At 44.0% G+C, this 15,943-nt stretch overlaps 1 protein-coding gene across 3 annotated transcripts in view; it reads right to left on the bottom strand.

The window, feature by feature from the left end:
- The window catches only part of ADPGK (ADP-dependent glucokinase), a 34,903-nt gene extending 19,576 nt beyond the window's left edge, over positions 1 to 15,327 (bottom strand). For 2 of the 3 annotated variants that reach the window (XM_011976912.1, XM_011976913.1), the window contains exons 1-3: positions 15,007 to 15,327; positions 5,826 to 6,051; positions 2,754 to 2,816 (exon numbers count right to left, since the gene is read on the bottom strand). In XM_011976912.1, the coding sequence (XP_011832302.1) occupies positions 2,754 to 2,816; positions 5,826 to 6,051; positions 15,007 to 15,239 (522 nt within the window). In that variant the 5' untranslated portion in view covers positions 15,240 to 15,327. The remainder of the gene's footprint in view (positions 1 to 2,753; positions 2,817 to 5,825; positions 6,052 to 15,006) is intronic. The other variant, XM_011976915.1, reaches the window with a different exon arrangement.
- Between the last annotated feature and the right edge of the window lie 616 nt (positions 15,328 to 15,943).

A 15,943-nucleotide genomic window follows, 5' to 3' on the forward strand; every position in this document is an offset into this window, starting at 1 on the left:
GTGGAACATCACACACCGGGGCCTATTGTGGGGAGAGGGGAGGGGGGAAGGATAGCATTAGGAGATATACCTAATGTAAATGATGAGTTAATGGGTGCAGCACACTAACATGGCACATGTATACATATGTAACAAACCTGCATGTTGTGCACATGTACCCTAGAACTTAAAGTATAATTAAAAAAAAAAAAAAAGAAGATACAAATGACCAATATCAGGAATGAGAAGGAAAACATCATTACAAATTGTAGAGATCTTAAAGGAATAATAGAATACCATAATTAACTTTATGCCAATAAATCCAACAACTCAGATGAAACAGACAAATTCCTTGAAAGATACAAACTACTAAAGTTCATTAAAAAAAAAAAAAAAAAGGAAAATCTAGATTTCCCTATATCTATTAAAGAAATCAGTTATTTAAAACCTTCCTACATAGAAAACCCTGGGCCTAGAAGGCTTCACTAGAAGGCTTAAATTCTATAAACATTTAAGGAAGGTACAATACCAATTCGACACAAACTCTGTTTTAAAAATTGAAGAAAGGGCCAGGTGTGGTGGATGAATCCCAGCTCTATGGAAGGCTGAGGCAGGTAGATTACTTGAGACCAGAAGTTGGAGACCAGCCTGGCCAGCACAGTAAAACTCCCTCTCTACTAAAAAATACAAAAATTAGCTGGGCATAGTGGCACACACCTGTAGTCTCAGCTACTTGGGAGGCTGAGGCACGAGAATCACTTGAACCTGAGAGATGGACATTGCAGTGAGCTGAGATCGCACCACTGCACTCCAGTCTGGGCAGAGTGAGACCCCATCTTAAAAAAAAAAAAAAAAAAAAAAAATTGAAGAGAAGCTAGGTGTGGTGGCCCTATTAAGATTTAAATAGGTTCATACACATTTAAAGCACCTAACTTAAAACAGTGCCTGGTGTATGGTAAAAAACTATAGAAGGAAATGCTAGCTATGATTACCACCTCTGGAAAATACCTAGTTCTTAATCTCTGTAGTTCTCAGATGATCTCTCAGTCCACGTTGAGAAGCATTTCAGCAAGTTAAACTGAATCTCTTTGAGAGTGCATACAGGGTGAAGTAAAGGCAGAGCCTGACACTTGAATCCTGGCTGCATCATTTACTAGCCAAGTGGCCCTGGGCACCTTACTTAGCCTCTCTAGACCTCTATCTTTGAAATCCTAAGATTGTTGTTAGGATTGAGTAACAGATTGCTTTTCTTTCCTCAATCTCCTACCAAAACCAGACTTGTTTTACTAGAATGCCTTCCAATCAGACTGGTCCCAGGACCAGCTACTCCAGAGACCAGGAGCAAATGCTGGTCCCAGGGGAGGTCAATACTGAAAGGTCAATCTTGTACTCAGCCCATGACCATCCAGGGTATTGTCTTCCCAGAGGCCAGAATTATTTGTCAGTATCAGGAGGGTGGCCTCTTAGGAATCCATGAAAACTCCTGGGATTCTGATGGGAATGGCCTGGGATCTCTCTAAAGGGCTTATGATCAATCTCCTTTTATTCTACCCATTAGCTGGTAATATTTCCAAAGGTCAGCCCTGGAATTTCTAATCTTCTCTATTTGGGAGTTAATTACAATTTATAAACATAATGACTGCAAAAGTCTATATTTTCTTTTTATTTTCTTTCTGAAAAGTATTTTCTACCCTAATATTTCATGAGAACTTTGATTCCTATTAAAATATGAATGTTCACATTTTAATATCCTCTCTAAATTGAAAGCACATCTACCCCTACCTCCCGGTGTAGAATGTGGCTCCATATGAATTTTTCCCTGAAACTGCTGATGACCTATCCGTATTTCTGAGTTCATCTCTGGCTTCTGGTTTCACCACTCTAACCCATATTTCTATTTTTAGGCTGGTCCCCCAAAACTAGAAGGCTGTTCACTATCTGTTCTCTAGTGTTAGCAGCCACAACCATTCTGCACTGATCAAGGTTATTTACTCCAGAATCATCTTTGTTAAATCTCTTCTTTGTTCCCCATGTATTGTAGTAGGTTTTAGATATATGTTTCTCCTCTCTGGCTGCTCTAATCCAAACCTTAATCAGTTTACAGGACAACAGTGATAACTTTCTTGCTGGCCTCCCCCTTCACGCCTATTCTACTCATAGCAACAGAAACTTCTTACTCAGGTGTTATTGTGAACATGGCAACAATTTTTAATTCTACTTAAACCAAACAATTTAAGTCTTGAAGACACTCCCCTACTGACTCTCGTCTAGTGGCTTTTATTTTTTGGCACTCTGGATCCAGGCTCACCAACATGGCCACCTGTGTTTTCTCTCATTACTTGTATAATCCTCAGTCTCAAGGACCACATGCTCCTATTACATGATATGGTGCCTAAGAACATGGGTTATTGGGTCAGACTGCCTGGGTTAAATTCCTCATTCCATTACCTATCAGTTGTGAACCTCTGTCTGCCTCAAGTTTCCTCATGTAGAAAGGAAGAACAATGGCAGTACTGACTAGCCTTACAGGGTCGTTGCAAGGATTAGATAATCTATGCAAAGCACTAAAGACGATGTCAGGCACAGAATAAACACTCAGAAAGTATTAGTTACTACTGATCTCCTACTATTACTGCTTCATAACAAAAGACCCAGGGTCTGCTACATACTAGGTGATCCATAAGTTGAATCAAGGAATAGATACTCATTCTTGCTCCTAAAATTATTGAAACACTAGTGAAAGGCACAGGTTTTAATCTAAAATTTTGACCTACCTTTAAATCTGAGTTGGCTGCAAATTTCTGTCCAATTAAAGCTGCATTTCCTCCTACATAGTGCTGTAAGAGAGTTCAAGGCTTTTAGACTGTATTTTAATACAACTGTATCACCCAAGTTTAATCATTTTTTATTTTAAAAATTAATTTATAGTCCATTTTCCCAAAGACATTTTGAGGTGATTTTACATCAAAGGACACACAGATGAAGTTAATGCAACAGAGAAACAGAAAGTGAGTAATAAGGTGAAGAAAATAAATAGGACAACCATGAAAATGAGTCTGATTGCTTTTAACTGTTGATCAAATTCAGCTCTGAGCTTACAGCCAGCCAGAAGAGACAACAGGAAAGAGAAAAAGTATGGACAGGGCTTATCTTCTACATTGTAGTCCTTCTAAAATGAAAAACTTCACTATCCTATGGAAAATCATTGAGTAGATACTATAATGAACTAAAATCTAACTCTTGAGTGAGGCACATATGGCCTTTATTTAACCCATGCTTTCCTTACCACCTTCATCTCCTGCCCTTCCCTTCCACACCCTGCTTACAGCTCTCCAAGTCAGCCTTCCTCTGTCTCTGTGCCTTTGGCACATGCTGTTTCCTTCCATTAGGACACCCTCCCCTTCTCATATACTAGGCAAAACCCTGATCACTTTCCAAGAATCAGCTGCAGTGTCACCTTTTCTGTAATGCCTTCTCTGTTCCCCTTACCTCAATGACATTTCAGCCTTCACAACCACCCTCACCAGATAGGATTACAGATCTCTTCCTACCCCTATAACCTGAACAAACCTCTAATGCGGCTCTTGTCCACTTGGGCTGCTATCATCTGGGTACACAACTAGGTCCTTCAGGGCAGGGACTGTCTTCTTATAAGTGTTCAGTAAATGTTTGTTGCTAAATTTTGAGAAATGAAGAAACACACTGATGTGTTGGGAAATATAAAGGTTTTCCTGGGAGTAAATTCTAAAGATAATAGGCCCCTAATATAGGACAGTACTTTCCCTTAAACACCACATCTCTCAGCTGAGGACCCAGAGAACAAATAATTCAAGGTTGGTGTTCCATGTTGCTAAGGATGGATCCATGCGCCTTGGAAATCTGACACATAACAGCTAAGGTTGCTGTTCTATTATAAAAGGTGAAAAGCCTAACAGTGTTACCTGGGTGGAATGCTACAATCCCAGCTTTCTAGTCCTCAGCCCACACAGAGGCATAGACTAAACCAGGGGTGTCCAATCTTTTGGCTGCCCTGGGTCACACTGGAAGAACTGTCTTGGGTCACATGCAAAATACACTAACAATAACAGCAGCTGATGAGCTGTTAAAAAGAAGAGGGGGCAGGGGGTTAAATCTCATAATATTTTAAGAAAGTTTATGATTCGTGTTAGGCCACATTCAAAGCCGTCCTGGGCTGCAGACTGGACAAGTTTGGAGTAAACAATTCTAGATGGTAGACATCACTCTTACGCTAATTTTGTGCTGACTAACCTCTGAATTCAGATGGGACAGTAATAGCTTTTTAGAGATAAATTTGAAACTTTCTGTGATATGTAGGCTGAAATTTGGCCCTTTAACATGTCAGCCTTAATGTTTTATTTAACCACGATGGCTAGAATTTACTAAAAAAAAATCTTGGGAAAATAGTAAGATATCTACAAAGTAGATTTCAGAATTTTCATATAATGTTTATCAACCTGCCTTAAAAAGGCACTCCCCTAGTGAAAGGGGGTTTTATAATGTTACGAAATAACTTGGACCATCACAAAGCTAGATAAAGTTGCTGTAAAAAAATTTTTCATCAAGAAATAAAGGCAGAATCAAGAGAGAAGAGAAATCAAACTGGTGGTTTAAATTCCATAATCATAAAGACTTTTGAGCAGTGGACTCCTCATGTTAGAACTATCAAGATTCTCTCATAAGACATAAAAATCTCACTACTGATCGCAGCTGTCAAAATGATAATAACTGAAATCTTAACTTGCTGTCTCCTTTAGAAACTCAGCTGGGTAATGCCTATGTCCATTTCTAATGTTCAAATAGGCAGCTTCAAAGACAAAAAACTTATTATTTTCTAAAACTTTTTGAGATAGGGTTGCACCCTGTTGCCCAGACTGGAGTGCAGTGGCATGATCACGGTTCACTGCAGCCTTGACCTCCTGGGCTCAGATGATCCTCCCACAGGCACATGCCACCATGCCCAGCTAAGTTTTTCTATTTTTTGTAGAGACAGGGTTTCACCATGTTGCCCAGGCTGGTCTCAAACTCCTGGGCTCAAGCAATCCACCTGCCTCAGCCTCCCAAGTGCTGGGATTACAGGCATGAGCCACTATGCCCGGCCTAAAATCTTAAGTCATCAAAAAAAGCAGTCACAAAGGTTTGTCTGTGAAAGGTGCCAATTAAAAATGGCATTAAGAGCATCCCTGGCTAGAACTACCAACCTAGACTGGGTGCCCAGCCAAAAGAAGGTTTAAATGAGGAGGAAGAATGGGGTGAGGGCAAGACACGGGAGATAACCAAACAACCAAAACTTAGCCTCAAGAGGCATGAGGGTACATGTAGGAGCAGGCATACTGGGGTGAGGTAGGAAGAGCCATGGTTCGGTCTCCAGCCTCAGCACTGCCTCTTATTCCACGTGAACCTCCAGGAAGTGCCTGGACCATGCAGGGCTTTGTATATATTCACCAGGTGAGCTTGGAAACCACTAAGGTTCTAACTCTGACAGGTTCTACCCTGCAGACCAGTGGTTCTCAAAATGAGATTCTCAGACCTACACGATCAACCACGAAACTCACTGGAAAGGTAAATTATTGGGTCTCATCCCACATCTACTGAATCAGAACTCTGGTAGTAGGCCCAGAAATCTGTGTTTCAACAGCCTCTCCAAATGATTCTGACACATGCTCAAGTCTGAGAACCATCAACCTAGACCCACAGTTTTCAACCACGGGTGATTTTGCTCCCCTCCTCTTCAAACTGGAATGAAAAGTTGCTTGCTTATTTCTAGGAACCATATGAAGAAGGCATCTTTTCCCACCCTTAATTTACTACTGCTGAACCAAACAGACCTGGGCTCCTGGGAACTCTGATGCAACCTGGGCAATGTCGTGAAAAGTTTCCTTATCACTGAAGAAGCGCTCAGCAGCTGCTCCCTTCCCCATGAAGTGAATGAAGGCTTCTTCCAGATCATTCCTTGAATGCAGAACGCTGTGATCTTTCCCATTCCCAGGACTAAGGCCAAGTGCCTGCAAGAGCTTCACCCCTGACAGCACCACATCAACACATGCATTGACTCTGGAAGGAGGAAAAAAACTGTGTGAAAGCAGCAGAAGCACCAAGTAACCGTTTTGCATTTAACAAAAGGAAAGTGTTTCTCAGAACCTTATTCAACAGAAAAACAGGGGAAGTAGATCTGAAACCTGGGAGAGGAAATAGCACATGGCAGGAGAAAAATTACATTAACTGGATGTATGTATTAGGATCAGAACACAGGACTCCTCAATAGTTTGGCAAACATTTACACTAGTTACACAGTGAGAAGACAGGTGCTTAGCATTTCAGAACAAAGCTACTGTAACAAAAATGTAACATTTCTGAGAAAACGCTGGCAGAGCCAAACTGGATTCATGCTGGCTGTGTGACTTGGGCAAGTCACTAATTTCTCTGTGCCTTGGTTTCCTCATCCACAAAATGGCAATAATATGAGCATTTAACTCATAGAGCTATGGTTAAGATTAAATATGTGAATGTATACTTAGGAACAGCAATTGGCAGAGTAAGCAAAATACGTGTTTCAGTCAAAGGCTAAGTATCAGGCATCTTCCCTCCAAAGACAAATGAGGATGGTGGCAAGATACAATAAATTACTAAATGCCGAGTACTCCCAGCTGAAACCCTGCCTCTTAGACTTTAGTGGTGGTTTACAGACTTAGGCACACCTGCGGCATTGTAAGAACTCACCCTTTGGCCAGTGTTCACAGGACTGACCCATGAACGTTAAAGACCTGCCACTCTTGGTTGTCTCGGTGGAAATTATAAAGTACAGGTTGAATCCCTTATCTGAAGAGCTTGAGATCAGAAGTGTTTCTGATTTTGGAATATTTACATATACATGAGATATCCTGGGAATGCGACTCACGTCCAAACACAAATCCATTTCACATATACTTCATACATACAGCCTGAAGGTAACTTTATACAGTGTTTTAAATACTTTTGTCCATGAAATAAAGTTTGTATTCCTTATGTGTGGGTGGAATTTTCACATATAAATATTTAATATACATCAGCAGCATCATGTCAGTGCCCTAAAGTTTTGGATTTCAGAGCATTTTGGATGCTCAACTTGTACTAAGGTTGTCTGGCATGGCCTCTCCTATGTGTGTATGGAGAAGGTCTGTCTTATATTTTCAGGGTTTCTTTGCTAAGTCATCCCTCTTTTAAAGAGAACGTTTAAATAATTAAGGTAGTTAGATGAGGTCTTCCTGCCCCTACCCCTATCATGGTAATCTTTATTCCTGCCTCTGCCTATTGGGATGTCATTCTGGCCAGTGAGGTTGGATTACCATACAGACAGCTTCCAGCCGGCCAACTGAGACGGCCCCTAATGATACGGGTGACTGGGCTTCAGAGTTAATTCTGACCAGCTCTGAAACCACAAGGTAAATCATTAATAAAAATGTCCCAATGGATGAAATTTTGGTGTAAAATGCATAGTTACATTTCCCTTTTAGTCTCTTTCAAAAATGAAGAGGAATGAGACTGGGATGAAGAGGAATTTTACCAGGTATATTCCTACTTTTAACATGCATGTGTTCCTTTTATAATTTTTAAAATGATATAACTTTAAAAAGGTTTGTATGCAGACTAGATATTATTTACATCACTTAAGGAAGATTTACAAGGGCAAGGAAGAGACATCCTCCCCCAAGACACAACCAGACTGCATCTTCATTATAAGGGTCCTTTTTATTAATTCTTCCCCTAGGGATTCATGTTGTGAAAGGAGTTTTGCCTATCAAATAGCATTTAAATACTCACAGTTTCTTGTTCGACATACATAATGACTGGTCAACTGAAGAAGCATAACCTAAGAGTTACTACGCCTTTCAGTGCATAAAACATCTAGCTACTCTAATTATTCGGCTCTTCTCTTTAAAAGAGGGATGATTTATAGCAAAGAAACACTGAAAATATAAGCCAGAACTTCTCCATGACACATACAGAAGGGGCTATTCTGGACACGCACGTGGCAGTTGCTTAAAAATATGTTTAAAATCTTTCCCTTCACAGCCTTCAATGTAAAGAAACCAAACACACCTTGCAAACTGTCTCAATTTTACCTCAGACATGGTGCCCTTTATTTCTAATGAATGCAGCATTAGATTGGTAGGTAGAATCAATAGGAATACAAGTATCTCTGGCTTTCAGATGCCAGTAGGTTCCTAAGTTTCAGACAATGAGGGCTTGAGTAAGGAGGGATACCATTTCCTCCAGACAGCCCAGTCTAAAAATTGTATCCAAATGGATTTGGGTCCCGAGTCTGAAGAGTGAAGGTTCAGAAACGGAGGGAAATCTGCCTTTGAAAATAACTACTTCAAAAACTATAAACACCCTCAAGCCTGTAATCCCAGCACTTTGGGAGGCTGAGGCGGGTGGATCATGAGGTCAGGAGTTCGAGACCAGCCCGGCCAAGATGGTGAAACCCCGTCTCTACTGAAAATACAAAAATTAGCTGGGCATGGTGGTGGGCACCTGTAATCCCAGCTACTTGGGAGGCTGATGCAGGAGAATCGCTTGAACCCGGAAGGTGGAGGTTGCAGTGGGCTGAGACTGTGCCACGGTACTCCAGCCTGGGTGACAGAGTGAGACTCTGTCTCAAAAAACAAACAAACAAACAAAAACTATAAACACCCCACTCTCCATATCTAGTACTGCTGAGATTTTAAACAGTCTGACTCCTCAAAGATGAGAATGGGGAAAGCTGTTCAGTATATTTTGTGACACAAGGCAAAACCCAACAGAACTAATTTTGAGTTACAAAATATCACTATCATGGAACATTTTCCATCCCTCACCTAATCACATCAGGAATACTGAGGGAAAATAACCAGTTTCTCAGACTGGTTCATGGTTTACTTGATAACTTTTTATAATTAAAAAAACCGGGCTGAGCACAGTGGCTCAAACTTGTAACCCCAGCACTTTGGGAGGCCAAGGCGGGTAGATCACCTGAGCCTAGGAGTTCCAGACCAGCCTGAGCAATATAGCAAGACCCCATCTCTACAAAAAATACAAAAATTACCCAGGTGTGGTGGTGCACACCTGCAGCCCCAGCTACTCAGGAAGCTGAGACAGGAGGATCACCTGAGCCTGGGAGGCAGAGGTTGCAGTGAACCAAGATGGCACCACTGCTCTTCAGCCTGGGCGAGAGAGCAGGACCCTTTCTCAAAAAAACACTGAACATCTACTACATGCTAGATGCCAAACGAGTACTTTACATGTACTTTCTTGTTCTGTTTTATAATACTTTAACCAGAATAAGAATCTTTCTCTGCACTTTCTCAACTCAATAGCATCCCAAAATGTAAAAAGCATTATTACCTAAGATGTTGTATTATCAAGGGGAAATAAAGGGAGACACAGTTAAAGAATCAGAAAACAAAATTATGCTCATCTGACATGCAAGCAGAATCTCACACATCAGTAAAAAATGTGTATTAGATGACAGTGTGATTTTGGAGAAAACACAGACGAAACAACTGGAAAATAGGTCAAGACAATAGATGCTGAATGTCAAAATGGGCTGGGGGGGCTGGGAAAGAGGGCATAGTTCTCCCATCTAGACCTTAAGTGCCTCTATGGTAAAGATGATGTTTCCTATCTCCTCCCTTCTGTTTCATCACCTGTAAAATGTTTTCTATGGTTTTCTTTTTTTTGAGACGGAGTCTCGCTCTATCGCCCAGGCTGAAGTGCAGTGGCGCGATCTCGGCTCACTGCAAGCTCTGCCTCCTGAGTTCACACCTTTCTCCTGCCTCAGCCTCCCGAGTAGCTGGAACTACAGACGCCCGCCAGCCCACCCGGCTAATTTTTTGTATTTTTAGTAGAGACGGGGTTTCACCATGTTAGCCAGGATGATATCGATCTCCTGACCTCGTGATCCACCTGCCTTGGCCTCCCAAAGTGCTGGGATTACAGGCGTGAGCCACCGCGTCCGGAGATTTTTCTAAGGTTTTCGCTAGTTTTACATTACGTGCATCAGCTGTTATAAGAGCTAATCATAATCGTTAAGACACAGAACTGTAAAGAGACGGAAAAAAAGGCAGTGGTCCCTGGGCTGAACCCTAGCTCTTGCATCTAGACAGAGAAAGGCGGCTGATCTTTAAGAAGCACTCCATGCTAGGCAGGCATTTTCAGATAGATTAAACCTATTTGCAAAATGCTGTGACTGCTAAGTAGTCATCACTGCTTTTAGCTAAGAAAAGTGAAGCTGTGGATTAACTAACATTTCAAAAGCCACAGACAGGCGGATCTGAAATTCAAACCCAGATTTATCTGATACTGAAGCCCACGTAGGAAGTACACACAAGCAAAATTGTACACGAAGGGATTAACCTTGTGTTTGGATACAATAAAGAATGATCTAGCTACAATGGAGAATTCATACAGGGGAGAAGACCAAGATATGTTTCAAGGGTAGGGGTGAAGCCAGTTCCAGAGGCAATAAATATTAGCATAAGGGTGTTTTGTTGTTTGAGACGGAGTTTCACTCTTGTTGCCCAGGCTGGATGGAGTGCAATGACACGATCTCGGCTCACCACAGCCTCCATCTCCCAGGTTCAAGCGATTGTCCTGCCTCAGCCTCCCGAGTAGCTGGGATCACAGGCATGCACCATCACGCCCGGCTAATTTTGTATTTTTAGTAGAGATGGGGGTTTCTCCATGTTGGTCAGGCTGGTCTCGAACTCCTGACCTCAGGTGATCCGCCCACCTCAGCCTCCCAAAGTGCTGGGATTACAGGCGTGAGCCACCGTGCCCGCTGGGTTTCATCATTTTTAAACCAATGAACAACAGGTACCAGAGTCTGATTTAGAAGCAGGGGAAGTTTCCTAGAAACACCTTAAACACCTTAAAACTCCTATCCTTTACTTCTTTGACCCCTTTCCACCAGCCACTTAAGTGCCTCCCAGAATTCCACCTTTACCATTTTTACCTTCTCTTCTTCTCTTCCTGGGTGATCCTATACAGTCTCTGGCTTCAACCTAAGTACCAGTGTCTCCAAAATTTGCAATCCTGTTTCTCAATATATTCCTAAAAACCAGCTTCTCATTTTCAGTAGCTGACAGAGAAGCTTCATCTGAAATCCCATAACAATGTATGTATATTTCTCCTCTGAAATCCAATTTATCTTTTTAAACTTGTTTTTCTTAAATCTCTCTTAATGGCAATAACATGGCATCAACCAGGAACCAATGGGAAAGACCAGGCTTCAATTGCTCCCCTGGCACTTGATAGCTGCAAGATCTTGGGCAAATAAATCAATGTGTGAAGATTTGGTGATGTCTGTTATCTGCCTGCCTCATAAAGTTGTTGCACTGGTCAATTTTCATAATGGTATAATGATTGCCCGGGACTGAGTAATGTATAAAGGCCAGAGGTTTAATTGACTCACAGTTCAGCATGGCTGGGGAGGCCTCAGGAAGCTTACTCATGGTGGAAGGGGAAGGAGAAACAAGGCATCCTATTCTTCAGGTGTCAGGAAGGAGACGTGCCGAGCGAATAGCAGGGAAGAGCCCCTTATAAAACCAAAGGATCTCATGAAAACTCACTCACTATCAGAACAGAACGGGGGAACTGCCCCCGTGATTCAATTACCTCCACCTGGTCTCTCCTTTGATTAGCTTATGGGGATTACAATTCAAGATGAGATTTGGGTGGGGACACAAAGCCTAATCATATTAGTTGTTATCTTTAATACTGGGCTGGGTGAGGTGGTTTACAGCTGTAATTCCAGCACTTTCAGAGGCCAAGATGGGAGGCAAGGCCTGAACTCAGTAGTTCAAGACCAGCCTGAGCAACTTGGCAAATCCTGTCCCTACCAAAAATATAAAAATTAGCCGCGCGTGGTGGTACATGCCTGTAGTTCCAGCTACTTGGGACACTGAGCATGACAGGTCAAGGCCATAGTGAGCTTGATCATGAAACTGCACACTCCAGCCTGGGTGACAGAGCGAGATGCTGTCTCAAACAGAAAACAAAAACTAAACAAGATATCCCATACTAAAAACCTGTCGTTTTTGACTGCCTTTCTTTACTCCACCACATCCAACCTATTATTCCGGTTATCTCTCAAATCTCACCTCTTCTACATCATTGCCAAGTCTGGTTCAGGCTCCTTTCTTCCTTTACACAAACCCTACAACGGCCTCTTATACCAGTGTCAGAGTCTCAAGATATTCCTCCTTATGAATCACATTAAATTGCATTTTGAGTGTGTCTGTGTGAGAGTGTGAATACGTCTCTAGAGAAGTCAAACTACAACCTCAAAATGAGATTCTGATACAAGAATACAAGTACTGCACCTGCTTCCCCTCATCCCTCCTAAATCCCCCTATCTTTGGGCTAAAAATCCTCTTTGGGGCCGGGCGCAGTGGCTCACACCTGTAATCCCAGCACTTTGGGAGGCCGAGGCGGGCAGATCACGAGGTCAGGAGATCGAGACCATCCTGGCTAACACAGTGAAACCCCGTCTCTACTAAAAATACAAAAAATCAGCTGGGCATGGTGGCGGGCACCTGTAGTCCCAGCTACTCGGGAGGCTGAGGCAGGAGAGTGGCATGAACCCGGGAGGCAGAGCTTGTAGTGAGCCGAGATCGCGCCACTGCACTCCAGCCTGGGCGACACAGCCAGATTCCATCTCAAAAAAAAAGAAAAAAAAAAAATCCTCTTTGGGAAATAAATGATGAGAAGCAGTGAAACAGGTTAGAACCACTGCTCAAAATCCACCCTTCACATTCCCACCAATTCTCAACAAAGAACTTGTCATCAGTTAACTGCTTATAAGCCTTTATGGCTTCCCCATAAAAAGCCCTTCACAATCTGGTCCAACCCTTTGTTCTCAGCATCATCTCTTTACAACCCTCTACCATAAGATTCTTGCTCGAAAACAAGGCTGACCTGTTCCCAAACCAACCATGTACTTTTTCACATTTGGTTCTCTTGCCTAGGTGGACCTGTTCCCACTTTGGCTTGGAGAAATCTCATTTCTTCTTTAGTGTCTGTCCTATGAAAGTCACCATAGTAAAATATATTTTCCAAGATGGTCGCAATAAGATGTCCCATTCCACATGTTCTTTTCACAACGTGACACGGATGCTCCTCCCATCAAGGTTTGTTCTATGTCCCCTCCCTTAAAACCAGGTGGACCTGTGACTCTGGTAGAAGAGTTCCTATATGCTTCTAAGATTAGGTCGTAAAAGGCATTAAGGCGTCTGCCTGGTCCTCGTGGGATGTTCCTCTTCTAACCATAATTGTTATAGACTGAACTGTCCACCCCCCACCAATTCATATGCTGAAACCCTAATTCCCAATGTGACTATATTTGGACATGGGGCCTTTAAGGAAGTAATTAAGGTTAAATAAGGTCACAAGGGTGAGCCCTGTTCCAAAAGGACCTAGTGTCCATATAAGAGGAGTGAGAGGCACCAGGAGCGTGCATGCGCAGGCTAACAGTGAAAAGTCAGCTGGCTGCAAGCTAGGAAGGGAGGCAACATCAAAAACCAATCCTGCCAGTACCTTGATCTCGGACTATCAGCCTCCAGATCCGTGATAAAACAGATTTCTGTTGTTTAATCCACCTAATATGCGGTATTCTGTTCTAGCAGTCCAAGTACACTGATACAATAATATGTGTTTTTCCAATAAGTGAGGCGGGGACCTTGCTTCACCCATCTCTGTATCTTAAGAACCTAGAACAGAACTGACACTAACCATGTAGCTGGTGAATATCTGCTGAATGAACGCACATAAAGCAAGGAAGGACAATTTAATCCCAGCACTTTGGGAGGCCAAGGTGGGAGGTTCGCTTGAGCTCAGGAGTTCGAGACCAGCCTAGGCAATATAGCAAGACCTCGACTCTACTAAAAAAAATAAAATAAATAAAAAATTGGTTGGGCGTGGTGGTGCTTGCCTGTTGTCCCAGCTACTCCAGAGGCTGAGGCAGAAGGATCTCTTGAGCTTGGGAGGTCGAGGCTGCAGTGAGCAGTGATTGCGCCACTGCACTCCAGCCTAGGCGACAGAGAGAGAGAGACCCTGTGTCCAAAAAAATAAAACAAAAAAAATTATAGCTAATATCGAATGCTTTTTAAAGCAAGCACCATGCTAGAGAGATTACATGAATTATGTCATTTAATCTTCAGGACAAGTTTGCTCTACTTTACCCCTCCCAGTCCCAACACTCCACAGAAAGTAGTAGTCTACATGGTAGAGGGCCTGCTTTTATGTGGTGGTTATACATAACTCTGAGGTCATGGCAAGAAAGTCAAATTGAACTGAGTCAGAGACTAAAGTTAGTGTTTACAATATCAACACTATAAAGGGAATAATTACATTCCCAAGGAAAAGTACAAAGAAAGGAGGCACTGTGATTTGGAAGAACCTTAAATATGCAACGTCACTGAAGTCAGGGGAAGAAAAGAGTTTCACGAAGAAGGACGTGTTCAATGCATGGAAGGCTGCAGAGAGCAGATAATGAAGACTCAAAAGGCAAATCAGAGAGGAGCTGCAGTACAGTCGTGTGGTTTCCAGACTACACGGCGTTACGAAAGCAAGTGGGTAAAGGCAGAAATCACTCGTCTTCAAGAAGTTCAGAAGAAAGAGGAAGACGAGTGTTGTCAAAGTGGGTAAGGTCAAGTATCTTTGACTGCAAAACAACAGTCGCCAGAAGAGAAGGGGCTAAAAGTTGGAACGAGGAACAAGGCTCGGAGAAAGGTGTCAGACAAAGAGGGATTAGCAAGAAGCTGTTAGGGCTGGTCCTACCGGGATCAGAGAAAGGTGCAGAGGCCAGCCGAGTGGAAAGAGCAGCGGTGACGAACCGGGTTCCACTCAGACGTCCGACGCTTCTTGCCAAGGGGCCAGCGCGGACAGCAGCGCCTCCCGGGGACCTCTGGGAAGCCCTGTTTCTGGCCGGCTCCGCCCGACCTCCAAGGCGGACCTCGGAGGTTCAGAGACCCAGGCCCCGCTGGCACTCACCCCACTGCCACGCGGCGCCAGCGCCGGACTGGCCGCACGATAAGCGCGTCCCAGGCTGCCGCCAACCGGCCCTCAGGGGAGACGGGTCCTGGGGGCGCAGGCGCGGGCCCCAGACACAGCGAGCTCCACAGAGAGCGCAGCGCCGAGCCTGGCAGCTCTGGCTCCAGCAGGAAGACGCAGCCCACGGCCAGCGCCAGGAAGCCCGCGTACGCGGAGCCGCGCCACAGCGCCATGGGGACCGAGGCGCCGCAGCTGCGCGAACCGACTCCTTTCCTAGTCCGCGCCTCTTCCGGGCTCGGCGCGCGCTGATGTTGACACAAGCACTACGTCAAAAGGGCGCGCCACGGGCTCCCCAAGGGGCGGGGCGACGGGCGGTGCCACGACGTAGCGGGTGGGGAGCCCTCGGCTCAGTGCGAGTCCCGGCACTGCGGTGTTGCGGCCCCGGAGGAGGTGGAACAATGGCAGTTGTGCCAGTCCGGGCGCTGCACCCCCCCCTTCCCGGAACTCTAACCGTATCCCCAGATAGAGGGATGGGAACACATTTGCTTTCCCAGTAAAACGAAACGGACAGATTGTGAAGAAGCGGACAAACCTCGCGTTAATATTCGAACCAGTCAGTGTCTCCATTGGCACAGATCACACCCCCATCTTTTAATACCTCCGTCCGCCCCGTGTCCCCTCATTTACTAGACTCGTCCTCTTCCAGGCCTGGTGCTCGGCGCTTCTAAGAGGAGTAGGGTCACAGAACAACAGCGCTACCGAGACCCCTGGGGTACGCGAGGCAGGGGGATTCCGCCCCTTTGGAAGGTGGCCGAGACCCTCAGGCACTAAAGGACTTCGTCGAGACAGGAGAGCCCTCAGAGATCGGCAGAGATCGTCCTCTTCTGGATAACCAGAGTCCACAATCAAACCTTAAAATAACCCTTTTGGGGGCGCT

Source organism: Mandrillus leucophaeus, unplaced genomic scaffold, assembly GCF_000951045.1.
Source record: "Mandrillus leucophaeus isolate KB7577 unplaced genomic scaffold, Mleu.le_1.0 Scaffold1708, whole genome shotgun sequence".
NCBI lineage: Eukaryota > Metazoa > Chordata > Mammalia > Primates > Cercopithecidae > Mandrillus > Mandrillus leucophaeus.